This window comes from Bombina bombina, chromosome 4 (assembly GCF_027579735.1).
Source record: "Bombina bombina isolate aBomBom1 chromosome 4, aBomBom1.pri, whole genome shotgun sequence".
NCBI classification, from domain to species: Eukaryota; Metazoa; Chordata; class Amphibia; order Anura; family Bombinatoridae; genus Bombina; species Bombina bombina.
In genome coordinates, this window is record NC_069502.1 from 743,732,257 (window position 1) to 743,760,250 (window position 27,994).

The window sequence follows — 27,994 nt, forward strand, 5'->3', positions numbered from 1 at the left end:
CCACATCGCCGCCACTCGATTAAATTTTTTTAACCCCTAATCTGCCGACCGCCACCTACGTTATCCTTATGTACCCCTAATCTGCTGCCCCTAACACCGCCGACCCCTGTATTATATTTATTAACCCCTAACCTGCCCCCCACAACGTCGCCGCCAGCTACCTACAATAATTAACCCCTAATCTGCCGACCGCAAAGCGCCACTACTTACGTTATCCTTATGTACCCCTAATCTGCTGCCCCTAACATTGCCGACCCCTATATTATATTTATTAACCCCAAATCTGCCCCCCACAACGTCGCCTCCACCTGCCTACACTTATTAACCCCTAATCTGCCGAGCGGACCGCACCGCTATTATAATAAAGTTATTAACCCCTAATCCGCCTCACTAACCCTATAATAAATAGTATTAACCCCTAATCTGCCCTCCCTAACATCGCCGACACCTAACTTCAAACATTAACCCCTAATCTGCCGACTGGAGCTCACCGCTATTCTAATAAATGTATTAACTCCTAAAGCTAAGTCTAACCCTAACACTAACACCCCCCTAAGTTAAATATAATTTAAATCTAACAAAATTAATTAACTCTTATTAAATAAATTATTCCTATTTAAAGCTAAATACTTACCTGTAAAATAAATCCTAATATAGCTACAATATAAATTATATTTATATTATAGCTATTTTAGGATTTATATTTATTTTACAGGTAACTTTGTATTTATTTTAACCAGGTACAATAGCTAAAATAGTTAAAATAATTACAAAATTACCTGTAAAATAAATCCTAACCTAAGTTACAATTAAACCTAACACTACACTATCAATAAATTAATTAAATAAAATACCTACAATTACCTACAATTAAACCTAACACTACACTATCAATAAATTAATTAAATACAATATCTACAAATAAATACAATGAAATAAACTAACTAAAGTACAAAAAATAAAAAAGAACTAAGTTACAAAAAATAAAAAAATATTTACAAACATCAGAAAAATATTACAACAATTTTAAACTAATTACACCTACTCTAAGCCCCCTAATAAAATACAAAGACCCCCAAAATAAAAAAATGCCCTACCCTATTCTAAATTACTAAAGTTCAAAGCTCTTTTACCTTACCAGCCCTGAACAGGGCCCTTTGCGGGGCATGCCCCAAAGAATTCAGCTCTTTTGCCTGTAAAAAAAACACATACAATACCCCCCCCCCCAACATAACAACCCACCACCCACATACCCCTAATCTAACCCAAACCCCCCTTAAATAAACCTAACACTAAGCCCCTGAAGATCTTCCTACCTTATCTTCACCATACCAGGTTCACCAATCGATCCAGAAGAGCTCCTCCGATGTCCTGATCCAAGCCCAAGCGGGGGCTGAAGATGTCCATGATCCGGCTGAAGTCATCATCCAAGCGGGAGCTGAAGAGGTCCATGATCCGGCTGAAGTCATCATCCAAGCGGGAGCTGAAGAGGTCCATGATCTGGCTGAAGTCTTCTATCAACGGCATCTTCAATCTTCTTTCTTCCGGATCCATCTTGCAGACCTCCAACGCGGAACATCCTGCTGGCTCGACAGACTACCGACGAATGAAGGCTCCTTTAAGGGACGTCATCCAAGATGGAGCTCTTCTGGATCTGATCGGAACAGCCAATAGAATGCGAGCTCAATCTGATTGGCTGATCGGATCAGCCAATCGGATTGAACTTGATTCTGATTGGCTGATTCCATCAGCCAATCAGAATTTTCCTACCTTAATTCCGATTGGCTGATAGAATCCTATCAGCCAATCAGAATTCGAAGGACGCCATCTTGGATGACGTCCCTTAAAGGAGCCTTCATTCGTCGGTAGTCCGTCGGGCCAGCAGGATGTTCCGCGTCGGAGGTCTGCAAGATGGATCCGGAAGAAAGAAGATTGAAGATGCCGTTGATAGAAGACTTCAGCCGGATCATGGACCTCTTCAGCTCCCGCTTGGATGATGACTTCAGCCGGATCATGGACCTCTTCAGCTCCCGCTTGGATGATGACTTCAGCCGGATCATGGACATCTTCAGCCCCCCGCTTGGGCTTGGATCAGGACATCGGAGGAGCTCTTCTGGATCGATCGGTGAACCTGGTATGGTGAAGATAAGGTAGGAAGATCTTCAGGGGCTTAGTTTTAGGTTTATTTAAGGGGGGTTTGGGTTAGATTAGGGGTATGTGGGTGGTGGGTTGTAATGTTGGGGGGGGTATTGTATGTGTTTTTTTTACAGGCAAAAGAGCTGAATTCTTTGGGGCATGCCCCGCAAAGGGCCCTGTTCAGGGCTGGTAAGGTAAAAGAGCTTTACCTTAATTTTCCTTCTCCCTGCATCATGTGACAGCCAGCAGCCAATCATAAAATGCATACACAATATGTAGTGACATAGCTCGCAGATTTTATCCCTGGCACATACACATAGTTGGTTTTAAAATCCCTTCCCCCCAGGTACACCTTGTCTGAGCTAGGTGTTTAAAGACACTCCCATTAGCCTTGACTGGCATGTAATACGCCAAACCCCTTTGAATTAAGAATAAAATTGGGAAACACTTTCTTTCTCCCTCTCTTCTTATCTTGTTCCTGCTGAAGACGGCGGATGTTGTACACATTAGAGAATCTGGCTAAGTATATTCCTTGGATAATATTCTGTGATTATTTTAGCAGTGTTGCACAAATTAGGGGTTGTGGTAGAGTTGCCGTGTTTTAATTATTTGGAATGTTTTGTTGGAAAATATATGTGTTTATATACCTGTAAATATTTATCTTATTATTAACATATATTGATTCCAAATAAACTCTTTGGAAACAATGGAGATCCTTTTATAGTGTTTATTTCACTATAAAAAACTATGTAAAATGTACAGGTGGTAAGTAATCCTATGTGGAGTTTTGAAGAGCCTTTGTAAAAAATCCAGCTGGTATATACCTAGTTAAAAAACAGAAATGTATCCACACACATCACCCTGAGGGCAAATAACCAACATTTTTAACTTAGTTCACTTGTCACAATAGGGTAAAGTTTCATACAAAAATAGAAGCTTAGTAATTTTAATTACTGATGTAATTTAAAAAGATGAACTTGTAATATATTAGCAAAAATTAGATTCAGGTTATAAATAAGAAAACAGAGACCTAGATTCAGAGAGAGTACTAAGCGCTTTTCAGAAAGGAACATTCTTCAACGGTGATGTTATTCAACTAAAGAATCACCAAAGAAGCTGTGCTAAAAAGCGTTTACACCTTGTTCTACCAGTAGCTTGGTGCGCTAAATTGTAAATCTCCAGATTATTTTCTGAACTCTTTGAGGCCCATTTATCAAGCTCTGAATGGAGCTTGAGGGCCCGTGTTTCTGGCGAGTCTAAAGACCGCTGCTCCATAACCCTGCCCCCCTGCTCTGATGAGGCGGACAGAGATCGCCACAATTCAACCCAATCGAGTACGATCGGGTTGATTGACACCCCCCTGCTGGTGGCCGATTGGTCTTGAGTCTGCAGGGGGCGGCGTGGCACCAGCAGCTCACAAAAGCTGCTGGTACAATGCTAAATACGGAGAGCGTATTGCTCTCCACATTCAGCGATGTCTGTCGGATCAGGTCCGACAGACATTTGATAAATAGGCCTCTTTGTTTCTATATGATATAAAACAACTTTATTTCCTGTTAATATACTTATTTACTACTATGTTCTGTCTAGCAGTTATGGTCTATAACTGGGATCCTCTATAAGTAATATGGTCAATGGTCAGCAGCAAACTTCAAAATTACCTTTATTACAAACTGTGGGTCTCAAACAGAGCAACATTTCAGACACCTAGTCCTTAATAATGCATGAATATGGACTAGGTGTCTCCGAAACGTCACTCTGTTTGTGACCCACAGTTTGTAATAAAGGTCATTTTATCTCGAAGAGTGCTGCTGACCATTGATATGTGATTGAAAGCTATTGCAGCCTCCTTGAACCAGAGTGCACTACCACTGAAGGTACTGTGCTTTGTTGTGCTTTTATGTGAACGTTATCTTCTATAAGGAAACTTAGATTTAGATGTGCATTTGTTTCATTATGAATGCACATTAATTAACAAGACACAGATATTTGTCTTGTTGTCAAGAAATGAATATGTGAACAAGTGCAGTATGAACTTTAATGAAAACTAATGAACAATGGTTGATTCTTCAGCATTCATTAGTTTCCATTGAATATTTAAAATACTTCCTTTAACACATTGGAGAGATGAGCTAATCCCGTCCTCTTCTTCACAGAGCCCCGGCCGCGCTAATAGGATTCTTAGCATGCAATTCTAAACAACTTTCCAATTTACTTTTATCATCAAATGTGCTTTGCTCTCTTGGTATTCTTGGTTGAAAGCTAAACCTATAGTAGGTAGGCTCATATGCTAATTTCTAAGTTCTTGAAGGCCGCCTCTTATCTCCAGTGCATTTTGACAGTTTTTCACAGCTAGACAGCACTAATTCCTGTGTGCCATATACAGTAGATAAAAATTGTGCTCACTCCGGGAGTTATTTATGAGCCAGCACTAATTGGCTAAAATGCAAGTCTGTCAAAAGAACTGAAATAAGGTGAACACATTCACCTGTAGCAAAGAAATATGTACATTTGTTTAAAATGTTTAAAATGTTTAAAATGAGACAAATACCAAATAACACAGGCAACGAATATTTGAAATACAAAGTATTTTGAAGAGTCACAATGAAAGATTCTGCAGAACCGGAAATTGTGCCCGTGCACATGTCTACCAAGATTGAACTAAAGTACATTAAAAACATCTGGCTCACATGACACAGCAAAAGTAGATCACATGACGCAATATACAAGTAGACCAGGACTCACTCAAATTCACACAAATCTGATCTAAAGCACGAACTGTCTCTGTATATCTAATTGAATATTACATTTTATTACATAGCATTATAAAGATATGTCTTATTGGACAGTCTCTCTATAATTAGTAAAAAAAAGTAGGAAGTTCTGATGTGTTTGAAATGTAAATTTCTTATCATTTTAGGCATGTAAAATACAACCATTAGATAGCCCAAGGAACAAAAAATCAGTTAAGACAGCTCTTCCATACTCTTCAGACGTCGATCTCCATTGGATTATGGTTCAATATAGGTCTATAGAAAGAAATAAGACGAATATACTGAAGAAAAATATTTGCTAGGCCCTTGTTAGTTACAATGGTGATTGCATTTCATGTACATTTTTATCACTATTAATACTATGTTAATTATTTATAAATATGACATTTAAAGGAAAAAGGTGTAGTTGAAAGAGTCACAGTTTTACAGACAGTATTTAATAAAGTGAGTGTTCTTTTTTTAACTGGGCAAGACAATTAACTTCAGGGGAGTTAAAGCACCCCAAATTTGTTTGTTTGGGGTGATTGGCAGATCCTGCTCTTGTGCGACTGGTTGTGGAAGAGCAGAGAGAGGTGCTGCACAAGGTTTTCCTGTGAAATGTTACATGGATATGTCTGCTGCCCGCTCACCGCGGTCACTAATTGGGAACCTTGTCTGCCCACATTTTGATAAATTGAGGCCCATGAGCTCAAACTGTAACCGTCCATTGGTTTCATTATCTTGGATAGATAATGTAATAATAAGTATAATTTCTTAGTGTCTGCATTTTCTTCTGTTATAACTAGCTTTTATTTGATCAGACATTACTGTTTTACTGTTAAGTGAGAGCAAATAAACAACTGCTGTAACGTTACAGATGTAGTCTGTTTTACAGTGTCCATAGCTCTGTGACTGTTTATACTGCTTGCCACTGCATGCTACTTTTGTTAACACACTGACAGTTAGCTGGAAGGCCTTAAAGCTGAATCATCTAATACCACAAGAAGGAGGCTTTCTTGCAGACATTACTGGAAGGGTGTCAAACAAATTTTGTATAAGGGGTTGGGCCGCATTCCCTTCTTTCTAAGATATGCACAATTTCAGAGTGTACATACCTATCTCAAGGAAAAGTAGACATGTTTTGACTCTGATCCAGCCAGTTATAACATAAATATAAAACGTCTTATATGCGCCATTATAAAATTAGAAAACATATAAACCATTGTTACACTGGAAAATGTGGTTGTGATTTAATTATGAATATAAATATACTAAATACATTTTAAGTACCTCAGGTACAAATGTGCTAATTAATTGGTCCTCTGGCAAATTACACTTCACAGAACGTTAGACAAAGAATAAAATGTATATCAATTGGGTTGCTTAGATTTATGTGTTATTAAATAAATTTTATCTAAATTAATAAGGCAATAGGTTTGATAGGTTGAGCATAGTATATAATATCTATTAGTGGGACAGAATAAAGTTTAACCCCTTAAGTATGTCTTAGACAGGAGGTCTCTTGTCATTGCCAGGTGTTGGCAACAAGTGTCATGACGTTACACACATTAAGAAAGTGCCCAGTAGCAGGAGCCTGCACACCGCCTATAAGGACATACAAACCCTTCATTTTAGAAGTGAAGAATCGCCTCTTTAAAGGGACATTAAACACTTTGAGATGGTAATATAAAATGATAAATTGTATAAAATAAAACAACTCTGCCATATACTTTCATTATTTATTTTGTCCTCTTTGCCTGTAATTCCATTCTGAAATTGTGAGCTTTTCAGTTCCTGTTAGAAATGGAAGTGCAGAACACTGTTAAATCAAGCACAACCATTGGCTGCACACTCTAGTGACCTATTTATAACTGACCCTAATTGGCCACAGCAGAGAAGGTAACACAAGTTATAACATGGCAGCTCCCAGTGTTTTATAGACACTAAAACTTAACACTTATTTTGTCACTTTTTAAACAACTAATGAAACTTTAAAAAATACATGTTAGTCATGGGCTAATCTTTTCTTTGAATGCATCATTCTATCTAGCATGTATTTAGTGTTTAATGTCCCTTTAAAATGAGGTGTCACCACATGTCCCCACTAAGATGCAGCTTTGGTCCTATTTTGGAAGTTCTCTCCCCACACCATAGAAATACATTATAAGACCCCCTCATTTGAAAGGAAGGTCCCACTAGCCAAACAAGAGGCTTCATGTCCTTATAGATCCTCATAGTAAGAACAATCACCTTTAAGCAACCACTAGCCTCATTTTGTTCTGCTGTTGATATCAGGGCTCATAGATCCTTGTTTCTTTTAGATAATAAAAAATGCAGATATTGAAATTCATGGGAGACGTAGATGACTGTAAAATTAAAGGGACACTCAAGTCAAAATAAACTTTTATGATTCAGAAACAACATGCAGTTTTAAGACACTTTACAATTTACTTCCATTATTCACAATCTTGTTATATACATACTTTCTGGGGAACAAGCTCCTACTGAGCATGTGCACAAGCTCACAGGGTATACGTATACTAGTCTGTGATTGGCTGATGTCTGTCACATGATACAGGGGGCTGGAAATGGGAGAAAAATTAAATTTGCCAGAAAAAAAACATCTGCTTATTTGAAATTTACAGTAGGTGTTATTGCCCTGTCTTTGTATTATACACTTGTTAGTTATGCAATTTTTGCAATTGTAAAGCATTTTTTTGCATTTCATTTTGTGTTTTCCCCCATATATCTAAATATTTATGCATCTACTTTTTTTTGTTAAAATTGCTTTGCCTGCTGACAAAAGGATGTGTACAGTATGTGAGGTTAATTCATACAAAAAGCAGCAAAATTGATTTTAAATTCAATAAATGCATTGCTGATGTAAACTGGTAGTAACTACAAGTATCTCCATGAACATCTATTGAGATGTTTTATTTTACCACCATTTTACAATATTTACAATAGCAATGGAAACTAGGCCTCAAACCAACTCAAGCAGAGGGGTGTGAAAAGGCTCAGCAGAGAAGGGGTTAATTTACCTCCCAACTCTACCCCTCTGAGACAGTCATATGTCCTTATTTGAAGAATTTCCCTTAGGCTCACCCGCGGAACTCCGAGACACTCCCACAAATTACCCAGATACTCCTAAAAATTACCCAGACACACCAACTGTTCAACCAGGCACACCCACAACCCTGCCTACTAACCACCCATGATCCCATTCCTCCCAACACAGTTCCACCCACAAAACGATAAGAGGTCCCCATCAACCTCAAATACATGGAAGAGAAAGGAATACTGTACATAGTAAAATTAAAGTGATGGTAAATTTCAGACAATAAGAATGTTGCAATGAAAAATATATTAGTTTGCAAGTAAAACCACATAATTGTTTTTTTTTTTAAGTATATATATTTTATAATAAAATATTTAAAATCCTAATTGGTATTGTCTTCTCCTCTGCCCCCCCTTTATTTCCTCTTTTGCCTGGACTGTGATGTATAGAGCAGTCACATCCCCTCTTTACATAAGCTTTCTAAGAGCTTTAAAGGGGCTGGACTTCAACATTGTCAAATGACACACATGCTGATTGGATGTTCACTGGAATTGTCATTAAAAAAAAAAGAGTTAATCCAAATGGGCCGGCATAACATTGCAATAGAAGCAATACTATATGAACTAATTTAACCCTTTAACAGATGGATTAAAACAAAAAAGGTACACATATACTTTTTTAATGGCAAAGGTTAAAAATATGGCATTTGATTTGTTAAGGTTTTAAATGTATTAACATTTTGTTGACTTTTTATGTTTAAATGGATTTTACTATCTCGAATAAAGAATCTTTGAAATGTGTTATAAATTTATACTATGGCCTCTAGTTATCAATGTCTGTCGGACCTGATCCGATTACATTGCTAAATACGGCGAGCAATACGCTCGCCATATTCAGCATTGCAACGCCGCCCCCTGCAGACTCACAGCCAAAAGGCCGCCAGCAGGGAGGTGTCAATCAACCTGATAGTACTCGATCGGGTTGATTTCGGCGATGTCTGTCCGCCTGCTCAGAGCAGACGGACAGGTTATGGAGCAGCGGTCTTTGTGACCGCTGCTTCATAATTGCTGTTTCTGGCGAGCCTGCAGGCTCACCAGAAACACGGGGCATCAAGCTCCATTCAGAGCTTGATACATATGACCCAAAGGCTGTAAATCAAATTCTGTAATGTAAGTAGTCTGCTAATGTTGTGGACCAGCAACATTCTACATTGATTGCTTAGAGCAGTGCACAGAATCATTTAAAGCTATCTCTCAACAAGGCAGATACAATTTACACACTCACTGAGGGTTTCAAGTAGTTTGTTAGCTGTGCAATGCTGAGCAAATAATTTATAAAGTGACTTTTCTAAATGCTTAAAAACATTTATTTTGAAAGCAGTTGACTTCAATGTCCCTTATCTATTGAGGCAGCAGACTCTAGAGACATATCCTTACTGTCTGGAAGTGTTGATGTTTGCTCTATCTGTCAATTAGCTTTGTGGTTTCTTGCTGAGGAAATAACTGACTAGACCAGACTACATTAGCAGCCTCAGAATGTATCCCCTAAGACAATGTGGTAAAAAAGCTTGCTATGAATTTGCTAACACTAATACATGAGTAGTCACTTCCACAGTTCTGTAGCATAAAGCGAAACATTATAAAGCTAAGCATCTGTGTGCTGCTTAAAGGGACAGTCTAGTCAAAATTAATCTTTCATGTTTCAGATAGGACATGTCATTTTAAACAACTTTCTAATTTAATTTTATCATCAAATTTGATTTGTTCTCTTGGTATTGTTAGTTGAAAGCTAAACCTTATGCTAATTTCTAAGCTCTTCAAAGGCCACCACTTATCTGAATGCTTTTGACAGTTCTTCACAGCTAGAGGGCATTAGTTCATGCATGCCATATAGATAACTTTGTGCTCATGCCCATGGAGTTACTTGTTAAAGGGGCCCTGATTGGCTAAAATGCAAGTCTGTCAAAATAACTGAAATAAGGGGCAGTCTGCAGAGGCTTAGATACAAGGTAACCACAGGTAAAAAGTATATTAATATAACTGTGTTGGTTATGCAAAACTGGAGAATGAGTAATAAAGGAATTATCTATACAGGTAGCCCTCAGTTTACGCCGGGGTTAGGTTCCAGGAGGAATGGTTGTAAATCGAAACCGTTGTAAATTGAAACCCAGTTTATAATGTAAGTCAATGGGAAGTGAGGGGGTTAGGTTCCAGGCCCCTCTCAAAATTGTCATAAGTAACACCTAATACATTATTTTTTAAAGGTTTGAAATGAAGACTTTAAATGCTAAACAGCATTATAAACCTAATAATATAGATTATATCATCATCAAACTAAGTTTAATGAACAAAAACATTTGCTAAACAGCACCTAATTAAATAATCACACAACAGACTGCATCATCATCAAACTAAGTTTAATGAACAAAAACATTTTTTTTTTTACTTGCATTTTTCTGCAATCAGTTCTCTGCATTGTTAGCATGTTAGATAATATTGGGTCTGCACCTATTCTATGCATTTCAATCTGCAGTGATTAATAAGCAGTTAGGCACCCTCACCTCAAGCTGCTGGACAGGAAGATAATAGGGAAGTGCCTGCTAAATTTTGCTCAATAGATCTGGTCTGATCTGTGTACACAGATCAATTTAAGGCTGTTAAGTGGCATAACTTTGCTGCAAAACAAGCGGACAGCTCCACCTACTGGCTATTTTAATTAGTGCATTGATTTCCAAAGCATTTTCAATAGCAGTTACATGACTGAAAAAAAAGGTTGTTATTCTGAAACGGCGCAAAATGAACCGGAGTAAATCGAGGGCCACCTGTATTTGTAAACAATAAGTCCCTTTAAAGGAACTCTAACTTTTACATCAGAAATTATTTACTGCATTGTCACTATCGTTAAAATTAAACTTTCATGATTCAGATAGAACATGCATGTTTAAGAGACTTGTGCACAGTCATTTAATATGCGCACTTACTGAGGAATCAGATGCTACTGAGCATGTGCAAAAGTTCACAGTGTAAATGTGTATGAGTTTGTGATTGGCTGATGGTTGTCACATGATACAAAGGGCAGGCAAATTTAAGTAAATATTGATATTTGATTCTACTGCTCATTTATTCAAAATAAGTGCGCTTTTTGTTATGCACTTGTTGATTTTACAATTTTACTATATTTAATAATGGTCCTTTAAAACTGTCATTTTGTTAGAAAACAACAATCATTGTTTCACAGTCCCAGGACACACTCCTTGAAAAGCCTTTTCAATGTTGTTTATCTTACTTCTTGTGCCATGTCCAGTAAGGAACTGATATACATGATCTTATGTACAAATCAACCAATCACTGTACAGCGTATAGGAGTCTCAAGTTTCTGCATTCTATATGCTCTCCAGCGGGAGTAAAAAAACTATGATTTTCAAAGTTAAATTACAGGGAAAGGAAGCAAAATTAATAATAAAAGTGAATATTTAAGCATTCTATGAGGAATTACATTTTTCAGTTACTGTCCCCTTAATTGGGTAAGCCAATGGCAAAAGCCATAGGTCTATAGACACCAATCAGCAGCTAGCTCCCAGTAGTGCTACTTCTAAGCCTACCTAGGTATGCTTTTCAATAAAGGATACTAACAGAATGAATCATATTTGATTATGCATGTAAATTGAAATGTCACTTAAAATTGCATGCTCTGTCTGAACTATGAAAGTTTAATTTTGACTTTCATGTGCCTTTAACTGAAATTTGGAAAAATATTTCCATATCAAAAACTGCTGAAGAAAAACAATATCTATAAACATAAAACAGGAAGCAGTAGCCACAATCTGTACATTCTATGTTATGCCTTTTATTTTTGTTAAAGCCCCCAGGCACTAATGTGACCCTTATCAGTCACCTGTTTGCTTCACACTGAATAAATTATCACTTACAGATTAGCAGCTTTAGTGAGATGAGCTGCAAGCACAGTGGCCGAGTGTACTTTAGCTCTGTCCCAATATTCACGTGTGTAAACCTTTTTCTAGAACATAGATGCTTAAAGGGACATGAAACCCATTTTTTCTCTTTCTTTCGTGATTCAGATAGAACATGCAATTAAAAACAACTTTCCAATTTACTTCTATTATCTAATTTGTTTCATTCACTTTCTATCATTTGTTGAAAAGAATTTCAGTCGATAAGTTTAACATCTAGTACTAAACTATATTGAACCTTCAAAATTCATATGATTTATTTACAAAGATTTTATGACTTTTATTTGCATGAACACTTAAGCCCGGAAATGTTAAATCCAAACAAATGTGTGTGAAAACATTAATATTATTAATATGAATATTATTATCATTTATTGGTAGAGTGCTACCAAATTCTGTATCACTGTGTATATGAGTAGGGTTATGGGGGCCTATCAATCAAGCTCCGTATGCCCGTGTTACTGGCGAGCTTTCAGACTCACCAGATACACAAGTTATGGAGCAGCGGTCTAAAGACCGCTGCTCCATAACATGTCCGCCTGCTCTGAGGAGGCGGACAGACATCGCCGCAATTCAACCTGATCGAATACGATCGGGTTGATTGACACCCCCCTGCTAGCGGCCAATCTGCGGGGGGTGGCGTTGCACCAGCAGTTCACAAGAACTGCTGGTGCAATGCTGAATGCAGAGAGCGTATTGCTCTCCACATTCAGCGAGGTCTGTCGGACATGATCCGCAATGTCGGATCATGTCCGACAGGCCTTTCATAGATAGGCCCCATAGACTTGTGCAGCACTGAATCATTTGTTTTGGAAAAATCATTTGGAAGGAATATTCTGAAAAATTTGTTTTTTCAAAATATTTGTCTGCTGCACTGTTAGATACATCTATAAAACTAACTAAATACTGAATATTTGTTAACATTCACATTTGTTTTTTTATTAAACCGAACGTAAATGTTAACCTACCTTCATACATACCTGTAGCGCGCTGGGGAGCCGTGATATAATCCTCTTTTTTGTAGACTCCCTGGTCGTACTAATGCTTCTGTTAGCGCAGCTCCCCAGCATGCTACAAATACATTAGCGGATCCCTTCTCCTTTAGTGTAGACAGGGGCGTGCTAATCCGTCCTAATTCTCCTACTAGTGCATCCCTGGGGGCATATTTATCAAGCTCCGTTTCTAAAGACCGATGCTCCATAAACTTGTCTGCCTGCTCTGAGGTGGCGGACAGAATACGATCGGGTTGATTGACACCCCCTGCTAGCGGCCAAAGAACTGCTGGTGCAATGATAAATGCCGACAGGCGATGTGCAGCGGACATGATACGTTACTTTGTATAATGTCCGCTGGCACATTGTTAAATATGCCCCCTGGACTCTGTAAAGAAGGTCGGATTAGTGCACCCACCCCGCTCACTTGCGCAAAAAGAGAAGGGATTCAAAACTCTAATGTACCTGTAGCACACTAGCCAAACTAACAGGAACATTAGCATGGCCCTGGGGTCTATGAAGATGAAGAGGATAAGAGCATTTCCCCAGCACGCTAAAGGTAAGTAACACACCTTATTTAAAGAATAACAAATATATTCATTCATTATATTTGTTTTTCTTTAAATTAATTTGTACATTCATTTGGATATTCGTTTTGTTAAAACAAATATCCACATTTTCCTTACAAATTGACATTCGTAACAAAACAAATGAACGTCCCTAGGTTATACAAAATCACACTAATTCATGCCAAAACAATAAATACAGATTTGTAAAACATATAGAATTAATAAAGGAGGAGAGTATAGCACCAATCTGTTTATTATTTATTATTATTATTATTATTATTAAAAAGTGACATATACTGTAGCAAACATTGTGAAATTTAGTAATATGCGCAATCAACATCCTCAGTTATTGATACTCGAGTACTACAAAACAAACACACTCTTTGCCTCTCACTCTCCAGTTAAAAAAAAAATAAAAAAATATGGTCTATAGCAGTGATGGCTAACTTTGGTACCTCAGATATTTTAAAACTTCATTCCCCATGATGCTTAGACATTCTGCAGTCTAGTTGAGCATCATGGGAAATATAGTTCTGAAACATCAGGGGCGCCAAGGTTAGCCATCACTGGTCTATAGGATAATATACAAATTGAAGAGATTTGTTTGCCACCAGGAGAGTTCTCTTGAGAAACTGAAGAATAGAACAGCAAAACAAAATGTCACTTGCAATTGCCTAGAATAAATAGTTCTTTCTCCCACTCTGTACATCGACCTTTAATATATTTGTTTTAAGTAAGCATATCACCTCTCAATCAGATTTTTTTTAAACAGACCTAATTTGGCTAACCACTCCTTATAGTTTAAATCCTCCATTCCCCTTATTAACTTTTTCTGCAAAATTCTGCAATATCCTTTATTAAAATCGGTCCCTAGAACAGCACTCCGTAGTCAAAGTGAGTTTTTATAATGGATTTATATAATGATAGCATTGTGCTTTCTTTCCCTGCACCTATGCTTATTAGCCTTAGGAGCCCCTGCCCTGCATTGTGCACTCATTCTTAGCTTGTTATCTATAAGTATGCCTAAATTATTTTCCTCCTCTGTTTTGCTAATTCTAGTCTCATTTAAATAGTAGGTAACCTGCATATTTTTACTTTCAAGATGTAGAAGCTTACATTTACCAATATTAAATCTCATCTGTCATTTACAAGTTCATTCTATCAATTTTTGTAAACCCTTTTGCAAAGCAATTACATACTGCACTGATATAATCACCTTACACAACTTTGTATCACCTGCAAAAATACAGATGTTGCAATTTAATTCTTCCTCCAAGTAATTTACATAAATATTAAAAAGAACAGGGCACAGTACTGTTCATTGGGGGACCCCAGTAATTGTGTTTGTCCAATCTGAGTATGATCCATTTGCTACAACACGTTACTTCCTGTATTTTATCCAGTTCTTTATCCATGAGCTAACATTTTAAAGTGACATTAAATACAAAATAAATGCTAGATATAATGATGCATTCAAAGAAAAGATTAGTCTGAGAATAACATATATACGTATTTTTTAAAGTTTCATTTGCTGTTTAAATACTGACAAAATAAGTGTAACATTTTAGGGGCCGATTTAACATGCTGCGAATGTAGCAGTTTCCGTGTGAGCCGTGAGTTAAGAAGCAGCGGTCTGAGGCGGCTACATGTCCGCCCGCATCTTAATAAATCGGCCCCTTAGTGTCTATAAAACAATTGGAGCTGCCATGCTGTAACTTAGGTTACCTTCTCTGCTGTGGCCAATTAGGGATAGTTATAAATAGGTCACTAGAGTGTGCAGCCAATGGCTGTGTGGAATATAACAGTGTTCTGCACTTCTATTTATAACAGGAACTGAAAAGCTCATAATTGCAGAATGGAATTACAGGAAAAAGAAACAAAATATATAATGAAATTAGATTGCAAAGTTTTTTATATATACAATTTGTAATTCTATATTACTATATTAAAGTGTTTCCCTTTAATCTATTTTCAATAATCTCTCATGTGGTACTGTATTAAAAGCCTTTGCAAAATCCAAGTAAATCACATCAACTGATCTACCTGTATCTACATTCCTGATAGCATCCACATATAATCTAATTAGATTTCTTTGCCATGATTTATTACTCATAAAAATATGCTGATTTACTCAAAATTTACTCTTAGTTACAATCCCTTATAAACCCTTCCAGTATCTTCCCAACTAATAATGTCAGGCTTACTGGTCTATAGCTTCCTGGACCAGCCCTGCAACATATGTAGCAGGAAAGATGTGCTTGATAAATACATGTTCTGCACATCTTTCTAAAAATGGGGGCATCAAAAGAGTTTTTGCTTACAAATAAGGTGCAATATTCCAGAGGGTGGGGGTACAGTGCATTTATTACAAACAGATGCTGTACTGCCACTCCTATTCACAGTAAGCAGAGTTTGTCTAGTTCCTCTCTGCCTTAGTAGCAAGGACTCTACTAAGAAGGGTTAAGCAGCTTGTGAAATTGTTCTAGATGAGTTTCTGTACATGTATTTCATTCACGTTTAACATCTGTAACACAATCAATAAAGATTTGCTAATTGTATCTAAAAACATACATTACTTACTATCTACTGTCTGTCTTACTACAATACTATCTGTGATTCCCAACAGTCGGGAAAGTCCAATGTACTCAAATTTACAAATGAGGAAGCACACAGGATATTGCTCCACTTTATTTGTTGGTGAACATCTATTAGACATTCTATTATTCAAAGCAAAATATACTTGTATTTAAAAAAACCTCAGAAGAGCAATGCTTTAGGAAGATAATACATACAGGCCCAGAAATTTTTTTATTGTATCCACAAACTTACAACAGGTATTATTCCCGTTGCAATGAAGAGTTTTAAGGGGACAGTGAACACATTGTAATTACAAGTTTGTTATATTGCTATAGAATAAAATATCAGTCAAGTCTAAATGTTTTTTGTTTTTTTTAAAGAAGCTGTAATTGGAGGAGCCAATCCAAGCTTCAGTCTGTAGACCACAAGGCTATCCAATGTCATAATGTTAGTATAAAATGCATTGATTTGATTTGCAGTTGTTATCCGTTAAAGCCAATTAGGGAAAGATACAGTATATAACAGGGTTTGCCTTGAGAAGTGCATTTCAATTTCAGAGAATTGGAATATATATATATATATATATATATATATATATATATATATATATATATATCATTATCAGTGATAAAATACATTAAAAAAAGGGTCAAAATAAACAATGAAAGTATATTGCAATTTTTTTTCATTACACCTAACAAAACATTTTATATAAAAATCTTGAGGTGTAGTTTAGTTTGTTTCCAATGATCCATTTTACCTGCTGAAGTGTAATAAAATGTTTACAAATAGCCCATTTACCTTTATATTGGCATTTGAAATAGTTGCTTTTTTCCTGTAGTATCCCTAACTATTCTGAAAGGTTCTATACTTAAAAATTGGTTAAAGAAAAGCTGTGCAAACATAGCTAGCAGAAGAAATTACACTCCCAGTAGGAGGTAGAAGAGATATAATAAATATTAATTTTCCATTGTTTTAAGTATTTACAGAGATAATATGAAGAATCATGTGTGTACAGAAAGTGATAAACTAAGCAAATCTGATTTCCCTGCAAGTTCAACCCATTTTGATTGGTTGTGGTTTCAAAGAACAAAACCAGTTATGTCAAATAAAAAAAATAAACCTAGATGAGCATTTTAACATACATTTTATACAGCTGGTATAACAAGTCATTCGAAACACATTAAGGTAAAGACAATTTTACAGTATAATGTCCCTTTATTTTAAGCAAACACTAAATCACTTGCATAGAAATATAGGTTCATCAGGGCAATAAGGTTCTGACCACTGATTTATAGTATACATTAAACATAATAGGTTTGATTATAAACTGTAGAATAAGATAAACTAGCAATTTTAAGAAAACTAATTATATATGTGTGGCAGGTTTATAAACATCTGTTAAAATACAAAGCCAATGTTTATTTATATGCAACCTATGTTTCACTGTTAAATTTATTTTTAGCCTGAGCTTGCATTGACCTTTAATGTCCATTTACTTATGTTTATTGTTGCTAATTTGACTATCACATTTTTCTTGCAATACTATAGTGGTGCATTTACAACTGAAAAGGCAATAAACACAAGTACAGTAATCATTTCCCTTCATTAAAGGGACACTGAACCTATTTTTTTTTCTTTTGTGATTCAGATAGAGCATGCAATTTTAAGCAACTTTCTAATTTACTCCTATTAGCAAATGTTCTTCATTATCTTGGTATCTTTATTTGAAAAGCAAGAATGTAAGTTTAAATGCCGGCCCATTTTGGTGAACAACCTGGATTGTTCTTGCTGATTGGTGGATACATTCATCCACCAATAAACAAGTGCTGTCCAGGGTATTGAAATTTATTTTTCAAATAAAGATAGCAAGAGAATGAAGAAAAATTGATAATAAGAGTAAATTAGAAAATTGCTTAAAATTGCATGCTCTCTGAATCACGAAAGAAAAAAATTGGATTCAGTATCCCTTTAAGAAATGTAGACAGATTTTGACCTTGTTATTTTACTTTCAATAAATAACTACAAAAAAACAAGGAACACTTGGTTATATGTTTTTTTTTTTTAAATGCAGTACAAGTATAGACAGTGCATTCACTAAACTATTCCAGTTCCACTAGAAAATTTAATTTAATTAATAATCTGTTAGTCTTTGCATTGTTTATGTATCAGGATTACTCTGGAAGTTAAAGGTCAACCAAAAAGGTTCTTTCATAATATTCTCCCCTTTAATGTTTACCAAAGGGTTTATTTTACCTGCTGGAGTGTATTTAATTGTTGCAAGCAGATCCTTCACATGTATGTTGTTATTTGGGAAAGCTACTTTTGTCTGTTGTTTCTTCACCTATACTGAAAATATGAGTAACAAATGTTTTCTCTGTAGAAAAGTTATGTAAGCAGGGGACAATAGCACTAATTAATCTCCAAGTGCAGTTTGTATACATTCAAAACAGTTATGTTAAAGTTATTTATTTTGATTGTTATGGTAAAAGAAAAAGCACATATGTGTACACTTTTGTTTTATTAGTGAATAAAAACAAAATTACAAGTAGAAAACCCTTTAACCAAACTGCCTGGGACCAGAACAGGTTTGGATTTGAGAATAGTTTGGTTTTCAGAATATTTAGATAGCATAATACAGCTTACAGTATATATGCAAGATAAAGGTAGTTTTATATCATATTTAATTATTTTTTATATAAAATACCATCCAAAATACTGCCAAAATTAAAACGCTTCAATGTTTATTGCACAAGTTATCATTAAATAAATTTAAGTTAAATTCTGAAATAATTTTGTGCTTTGGATAGCAGAAAATGTTTTAATATTAAAAAGCATTACGCTGCCCCCACACGGCTACTTTATAATATCATGCAGCTGACAACTTTTTCTGAAAAGGTCACTGTAAGACTATCAATTGCATTTTACAACACAAAAACTAAATAAAAAAAGGAGGCAGACTGTGACTTACTGGCAGGGAAAATGTTAATTTTTAATAATTTTATTTCTTTAAAATAAAATCATGAAAAAGATTGGATTTCAGAATAACTCTGGATTTTGGAGTTCTGGACTTGAGAATGAGTACTTGTATTCTCAATACAGAAGCATACGTTAAAATAATAAAAATAACACAAACTGTAACAATTTGTATACCCGTCTTTAAGATACAACAAAACAAAAACTACTTTAATGTGCCGTATTATTATTTTCTGTGCTAGTTGTTATGCAGCATGGGATACAATATCTAATTTAAAGGGACAGTCTACTTGTTTTTTTATTATTGTTTAAAAAGATAGATAACACCTTTACTACCCATTCCCAGCTTTGCACAACCAACATTGTTTTATTAATATACTTTATAAACTTTTAATTTGCCTGTCTCTAAGAACCTGTAGGCTGCCCCTTATCTCAGTGCTTTTTATTAACTTTTTAAATCTTGCACAAAAGCCAGACAGTGCTAGTTCGTGTGTGCCATATCGATAACATTGTGCTCACTCCCGTAGAGAATGATAATGGTTATACAAGAACCAGCATTGATTGGCTAAAAAGCAAGATTGTAAAAAGCTTAAAAAAAGCACTGAGATAAGAGGGCAGTCTGCAAGAGCTTAGATACAAGGTCATCATAGAGGTAAAAAGTATATTAATATAATTGTTGGTTATGCGAAACTTGGCAATGGGTAATAAAGGGATTATCTATCTTTTTAACAATAACAATGTTTAAGTAGACTGTCCCTTTAATAACAACAAAACTGTGTCTGTGCATCTGTGACAAAATGGAAGATTATGATCTACACTTGGTGACATGCACATTACAACACCAAAAGGACATCACTATCATTACTATTCTGGGGTAATACAGCTCCACACACACTCCATACTATTGCAAAGTACTTTGCAATGCAAATTTCATTATAAAATGCAAATTTCATTAAAAAAGGCAATTGAAAGGGACTCTAAAACCAAAATTAACCTTTCATGATTCAGATAGAGCATATAGTTTAAAGAACTTTCCAATTGACATCTATTAGATTGTGTGGATATAAAAAAACTGTGCAAGTTTTGGTGAGGCAGCAGCTACTACTGAGCATGTGCAACTGCAAGAGTTCACAGTGCATATGTATATGAGTCTGTGATTGGCTGATGACTGTCAGATGATACAGGGGGCTGGAAAATTGAAGTACATTTTTTAAATTGTCAAAAAAATATATTTAAAGTTCAGAGTAAGTGCTATTGCATTGTCATTTTATTTTGCACCTGTTTATTATGCAATTATACTACAATTAACAGTCCTATCCTTTTAAGACTTCTTTAAAACATTCTATTGGCTCAACCAACTCATTTTAAGGGAAATAAACACATAATATGCTCTAAACTATTAAAGGGACATGAAACCCAATTTTTTTTTTCAGATAGAGTGTGCAATTTTAACCCCTTGAGTGCTAACGACGGCTCTGAGCCGTCGTTAGAGTTTCTCACTCAGGTGCTAACGCTAGCACTCTCCCACCTTGAGGGAGATCTGGGGGCTCCCACCCGCTCCTACCCCGGCAATCGTGCCTGTAGAGTGACAGGCATCACCGGGGCTTTCCGTTTTGTGCAGTGACGTCATGCGTAATGACGTGATGACGTCACCGAACAACTTTATTTAAAAATGACAAAGGACAATATAGGGAAAGGGGGCATGCTGCTTAGAAGCCTGTATCTCAGGCATGTAAACAGCTACAGACCCCCAAGACCCACCGTTGGAAAGGTAATCGCCTATCCTTTCCAACGGTATAAGTCTTGGGGATCTGAAAAGAAAAGAAAAAAAAAAGTAAAAAAAAATATTTTAAAAAATGTAAAATTTAAAAAACCCTCAAATGTGTTTAGCACCCAGGTGGGAAAGTGCTAAGCACTCAAAGGGTTAAATAACTTTCCAAATTTATTTCTATTTTCAAATTTGGTTAGTTCTCTTTTTCTCCTTTGTTGAATTGTATACTTAGATAGCTCAGACGCTGCTGATTGGTGGCTGCACATATATGCCTCTTCCCATTGGCTTTCAGCTAGTTCCCAGTAGTGCATTACTGCTCCTTCAACAAAAGATACCAAGATAATTAAACAAATTAGATAATAGAAGTAAATTGGAAAGTTGTTTAAAATTGTTCTATCTGAAACATGAAAGAATTGTTTTGTGCTTCATGTCCCTTTAAGAGCATTTTAGTATTAAACACATTTTTGCAAATTATATAAACAAACAGTTAAACCAGCACACCAGGTGCACATCATTCCCCAGGAACACATGGCCAGTGATTGGCAGGCTCATTTTTATGCCTCTTCTGATTGGCTCAACGTCTGCATCCTGCTCAGTAGTGTCAATGCATTGCGTCTTCTGAGAACATGTTTAACACCTTTGCAAAAATAGAATATTAGTAACAAATATTTGTTTTATGATAACCACAGCTGGGTCGTAAAGCTATCGCTACTAAGAGGCTCACCAGCTGTGTCTGCTCGGGGGTTAAATACAGAGACTTGCAGGGGTGGAATTTATAAAATGGCATGCGCTAACGAATCACAGCACAAAATTCTTGTATTATAATGGACATTTAAGAACTGTAAATAAATAATTTCCTGTCTATATTTCATTAACCAAACTGTCCATCTTGTATTGCCAAAAAAACTAAATTAAAGGGACACTCAAGTCAAAATTAAACTTTCATGATTCAGATAGAGCAGCAATTTTAAACAACTTTCCAATTTACTTCCATTAACAAAATGTGCAGTGTCTTTTTATATTTACACTTTTTGAGTCACCAGCTCCTACTGAGCATGTGCAAGAATTCACTGATTATATGTATATGCATTTGTGATTTGCTGATGGCTGTCACATGATATAGGGGGAGTGGGAATAAATATAACTTTGACATTTGTCAAAAAATCTATTATTCATTTGAAGTTCAGACATTGAGGCCCATTTATCAAGCTCCGAATGGAGCTTGAGGGCCTGTGCTGCAGGCTCGCCAGAAACACCAGTTATGAAGCAGCAGTCTAAAGACCGCTGCTCCATAACCCTGTCCGCCTACTCTGAGTAGGCGGACAGAGATCGCCACAATTCAACCCGATCGAGTACGATCGGGTTGATTGACACCCCCCTGCTGGCGGCCGATTGGCCGCGAATCTGCAGGGGACAGCGTTGCACCAGCAGCTCACAAGTGCTGGTGCAATGCTGAATACGGAGAGCGTATTGCTCTCCGCATTCAGCGAGGTCTGTCGGACCTGATCCGCACTGTTGGATCAGGTCCGACAGACCTTTGATAAATAGGCCTCTATGTGCTATTGCATTGTCTTGTTGTCATGCATTTGTTCTTTATGCAAATATACTGTATTTACTGGTCCTTTAATTATACAATACACAGACAGTCATATAATATACAAAAACATTATAATATTGGTTTGGCTGCTACAGTGATACTGCTATAGCCATAATCTATATCAAACTAGCATCTGTTTGCATCCATTTACAAGCACTGTACAATTTTAACAGCAAAATTGTTTAACAACTTAGTTTATCTCCTCCTTAGTGGTAACCAATGTGGCTTTAAACAGATCTGAGGTATCTGTGGTAAACTGATAAAATGTGCTACAAAGCAATTGAGTTTGCAATTAGCAGTTTATCTCACCTTAAGATAGCAGGCAAATCTAAAAAGGAAAAAACCACACCCCTACAAAAGAATGTCAGGTATGAACAAAAAGTCTTCTTCCTCTCATCTTGCCTTGCTGCTGACAAAAGCATAGAGGATTTATTGTTTTGGTTTTGGTGAGATTATTATTTTTTTTTTTTAAGCAGAGATGATAGAATTTTGCAATACATTTCAATGTGTGTGTTCCCTTCAATCCAATGAAACAGAATGTACCAATGCCCTAGTCAGCTGTGTAATAATGTGCCATTTGTACACAGGTTACCCACTGCATATCCTTTTACATTCCAAGAAGCATTTGTTTAAATGTTGAATAATTGTATTTACACATATTGTATCAATTATGGTTTTGTGAAAACTGCAAGGCGAAAACAAGCGTAAGGATGAGTTATTAGCTGTAAACCACATTAGTTGACTGGTGGTGAAATAGATCTGACTTGCCCAGGAATTCTAAAGCATTTTTTTAAACTATCAGCATATTGTGCTTTTTCCCTTTTTTTTTGTTTTGCAATAAAATGACAATTTAAAGGGACACTCAAGTCAAAATTAAACTTGTATTATTCAGATAGCGCATGTAATTTTAAACAATTTTCCAATTTACTTCCATTAACAAAATGTGCACAGTCTTTTTATATTTACACTTTTTGCGTCACTAGCTCCTACTGAGCATGTGCAAGAATTCACAGAATATACATATATGCATTTGTGATTGGCTGATGGCTGTCGCATGATGCAGGAGGAGTGGAAAAAGACATAACTAAGTGCTATTGCATTGTCTTTTTATCATGTTTTGTTGATTATGCAAATCTGCTATATTTACTGGTCCTTTTAAATATCCTTTTTATTCCTTAAAGGGAAATAAAAGTGCAAAATGAAAAAGCTCTAATATGACTGAACATTTTAACATGACACTATTACTTGCATATAACTATGTAATTAAAGCCTGTGAATAGGGTTAAACACATAGTTAAAGTTAGTTCCAGAGTAGCAATGCAATACTGCAACCTAGCTGAACACATCTGGTGAGCCAAGGTCAAGAGGCATATGTGTGTAGCGGCCAATAACCAATTATCTCTAAGTAGTGCTTTGCTACTCCTGAACCTAAGTATGTTTTTCAAAAAAGGATACCAATAAAACAAAGTAAATTTAATAAAATAAAACAAAATGAAAAGTATTTTAAAATTACATGCTCTACCTGAACCCTGGAAATGTAATTTGGACTTTCATATTCCTTTAAACCTTGTTCAGAGTGTGCCCTATTTAGCACGCTTATATTGACTAATTCCAAAGTCATGAGCAAGAAAAGCTGGTGATTGGCAGCTAGGTGCCTAGGCCACTCCATATTGGCTCATTGGTATGTCCACAGGAGAACTAATACATAGCAACTCCTAGGTGTAAATTTAAGACCGACATTTAACAAGCACAGGGTAGACAAGGCTCGCTCCAGTGAGCCTGTCCACTCGGTATCACGGGCAGCGATATGCTGCACGCATTTATCATTGCACCAGCAGCTGCTAGTGCATTGCCGCCCCCTGCTAGCACACGGTCAATCGCACGCCAGCAGAGGCTGTCAATCACAACGGTCGGACTTGTCCGGGGTGATTATAGTCCGCTAGCTAAGAGTTAGCATGCAGGTTAGGAATCAGCGGTCTGATGACTGCTGCTCCTTAACTATTGTCTGCAGACTCGCTTATGTGAGCCTGAACCAAAGCTGCATAAAGCTGCATCTAACAGCTTTATAAATATCCCCCTATATATCACTTTATATATTGTTAACATTAACTTGTGCATAACCAGACAGCATTCATTCAATAATCAAATGTGATAAAAAAAAGAACATTTTATTACTACATTAAAATATCTTTTTTAAATTATATTCCTTTCCTCAAACTTTTGTCTCCATATAGATAGCATGTGATTTAGATATATGAGAGTTGGAATATTTGTTAAAACATATGGCAAACAGAACAATAAATATGGCAGCTCCTTAATATAAGGCAATTAATTATGTATTAAGACATTTTTGTTTCTTTAACCTATATAGATTTCAAGGATCCATTAACATATTATGTAGTAAAGATGCACTGGTGCTAGAAAACATTTTTTTCATATAAATTTCATGATATATTAATATAGCTCAGCTATTATGTCTAAAACATAGATCATAAACTTCTATTGGACAAAATTTTGACTAGCTTTGTAACAAATTTGTTGTGAGATTTTCAGTGTTCTTCTGAGACAGAAGTGATAATGTGACTAAATTTGAAAAGCCAAAACAGTTTTGCACATCTGTACAACAGATATAGCCCTTAGACAAAAAAATGTGATCTGTCAAAATTGCACCAAAAGGTTGGGCTTACTATAAATTCAGGTTTATCACTCTAACATGCTTCACAAAGCAGTAGACCCCCAACTCACAAATTCTGGTCACCACTGTATTTTTATAAGACAAAACTATTAAATTAAACATCTAATATATGTTTTCCATTTAAATGATCAGTCATGGTAATATTTTAATAGCTGAAATGGTTACAATCATAGTGGCCAAACACAGGAAAATCATATACATTAGTTAAGTAGTAACAATCTAATTATAGAATGATTTATCTAAACACTATTACATTAAAGGGACAGTACAGTCATAATTAGACATTCATGATTTAGACAGAGCATACAATTTTAAACAACCAATTTACTTCTATTATTTACTTTACTTCCTTCTCTTGTTATCCTTTGCTGAAAGGTTTATCTAGGAAAGCTCAGGAGCAGCAAAGAACCTAGGTTCTATCTGCTGATTGGTGGCTCCTTATACATACCGATTGTCATTGGCTCACCCATGTGTTCAATTAGAAACCAGTAGTGCATTGCTGCTCCTTCAACAAATGATACCAAGAGACTGAAGCACATTTGATAATAGAAGTAAACTGGAAAGTTGTTTAAAATTGTATGTTCTACCAAAATCATGAAAGAAAAGTTTTGGTTTTCACGTTCCTTTAATACCCTTTTAATTACTTCCCCACACTGCTTAAACTTATACATTTTATAAAAAATCCAACAACTAACATCCAATTACAGAAATGTTAAAAATATTCTGATTTCTTGTATGATTTTGCAATAAATTAGCTGAAATCTCTAGCAATATTCCATCAAATATTTGAATTTTCTACTGACAAATTTGTTTGCAATTTGTACATTTGACATGGCAATAAAGACTTGAATTTACTTGGCAATAAAGTCTTAAATTACCATATAATTAATTCACTATCAACATTTCTACAAGAGGCAACACGTCCGATTGAAGTGATGCGTTTGGAGCACCTAAGCATTGTTTTGCCTTCTATGCAAAAGAAAAGTCATAGCAAAGTAAATTAGTTATCTATGCAACACTGATAAGGTATAATGATTAGCCTCTAGTTCTCTACTCTAGTTTGTCAATTACTCTATAGTGAATATGGACTTACTACAGCTCTCAATAGCATATGAATAGGAAGATTATGGAAGGGTAATTGAACAATTATTGTTAATTTATGTGATGACTGCAACAATATGGAGTGATAAGAAACCAGCTAAATTTGTACCTTCTTGCTGAAACTGCTGTTGCTTTTTCCACTTCTTATTATATGTGATCGATATATAGTACCTAATATGCTTCATACTATAAATAATGTGATTTGTCATAAACGGGTATAATACAACTAAACATGTAATATTGTATGAACAGCTGCCACAGTACCAGTAAACAATACCAGTACCATAAAGTGCATTTAATTCTTATAAATAAAATCCAACATAAATGTAAAATCTAATTAAATTGACATATGGAGTTTCCTTTATTCCTCTCTTTTTTTTTTTTCTTTTTTTTTTTTGGGACAGAGCCCAAGTCAGCAGCTCAGCAAACTACAATACCAATGAACGGTAGGTTACCTACATCTGAAACCTGAGGAGTATAGAATTCTTCAGCTTTACAAAAATGGGTGAGAGGGGGGGAGGGCAGAATTGTAGCTGCAGGCTGCAGAGCTCCCTGCTATGTGACAATGACAATTACAATAGTAACAGTATAAAAAAAAAAAGAGTCATAACGAAAATATATATATATAGAAAAAAAACTATCATAAATTAAATGGCAAACTAAATTAGTATCTTACCGTTAGAGCTGAGAATTTCTGTGCATGGATGACTGGCCACCAGCAGAAGATCAGAAAAAGAAAGTTGTATTTAACACAATGCAGCATCCTCCTATTATAGAAGTGAGAAAACCACACTTCAGAAATAAAAGGGATTTCCTTTAGGATTATGATCTGGAACTGAGTTTTGCCTTTAAAGCTTTTCTTAGCCCACTTTTGTTATTATAGATTCTGCTGTCTCCGGGAGTCTCTGTGTGAGGGCTGTTGTCTCTCTCCACAGCCCTTTCTCTGCTGTCACTTTTCTGAAGTCTGCTCAGTTTCTTGAAATAAAGCAGTGTCAGTTCCCTTTCTTAATACATTCCGATTGCTTTTTTACTCTGTTCCCGGCAAGTCTTTCACACTTGCACATCTGACAGATGCACTCTGCTCCTGGACTCGCAGACCTAAGTCTTCCTCTGTCTCCCTCCTACCCTGATTGGTCTCTTATCTGATGGTGGTTATCTTTTTCTTTCTAAAGTTGTTGATTTTTTTTTTTCTCCTCTTTCTCTCTCCCCCCTTCCTTTAAGAGATCTGTCATCTAATGGTTGCTTCTTGCCAAAGTGAATTAACAGAAAACCTGCCTAAAGCCTCAGTGACTGCAGGCAATAGGCTGACTGTGACTTTCCTTCACAAGGAAGGTGTAGCTTAGCTAGAAATCACTAACAACTTAGCAAATGATGAGAAAAAACTCTCTTTTCTCTCTCTTCTTCTGAATCTTTGGAGCCCAACCTCCAGGGTTTCCTCCTCCCAACATTGCTGATCTTGTGTTGATTGATTAAGCCTGTGACACTCTTATTTGTAAGAAAAATAAAAACATACTAAAATCCACACTGTTAGAAATGTATTGTGACATTTTATTTTCTTCTTTTTCAAATGTACAACTGAAATTTAAATGATTCACGCAGTTTACTAGATTTAAAACTAAAGGGTTCATATTAAATATACATACACAGACACACACACACACACACACACACACACACATATATATATATATATATATATATATATATATATATATATATATATATATATATATATATATATATTATTTTTTACAGGTCAATCATAATTCCTTAGAAAAACATTTATTTATTATTTATAT

The 27,994-nt window shown here is 35.8% G+C and overlaps 1 protein-coding gene across 1 annotated transcript in view; it reads right to left on the minus strand.

Moving 5' to 3' along the window:
* The window catches only part of SMOC2 (SPARC related modular calcium binding 2), a 369,443-nt gene extending 341,856 nt beyond the window's left edge, over positions 1 to 27,587 (minus strand). The window contains exon 1 of the mRNA XM_053710993.1: positions 26,872 to 27,587. Coding sequence (XP_053566968.1) covers positions 26,872 to 26,958 — 87 coding nt within the window. The 5' untranslated portion in view covers positions 26,959 to 27,587. The remainder of the gene's footprint in view (positions 1 to 26,871) is intronic.
* Positions 27,588 to 27,994: the final 407 nt, after the last annotated feature.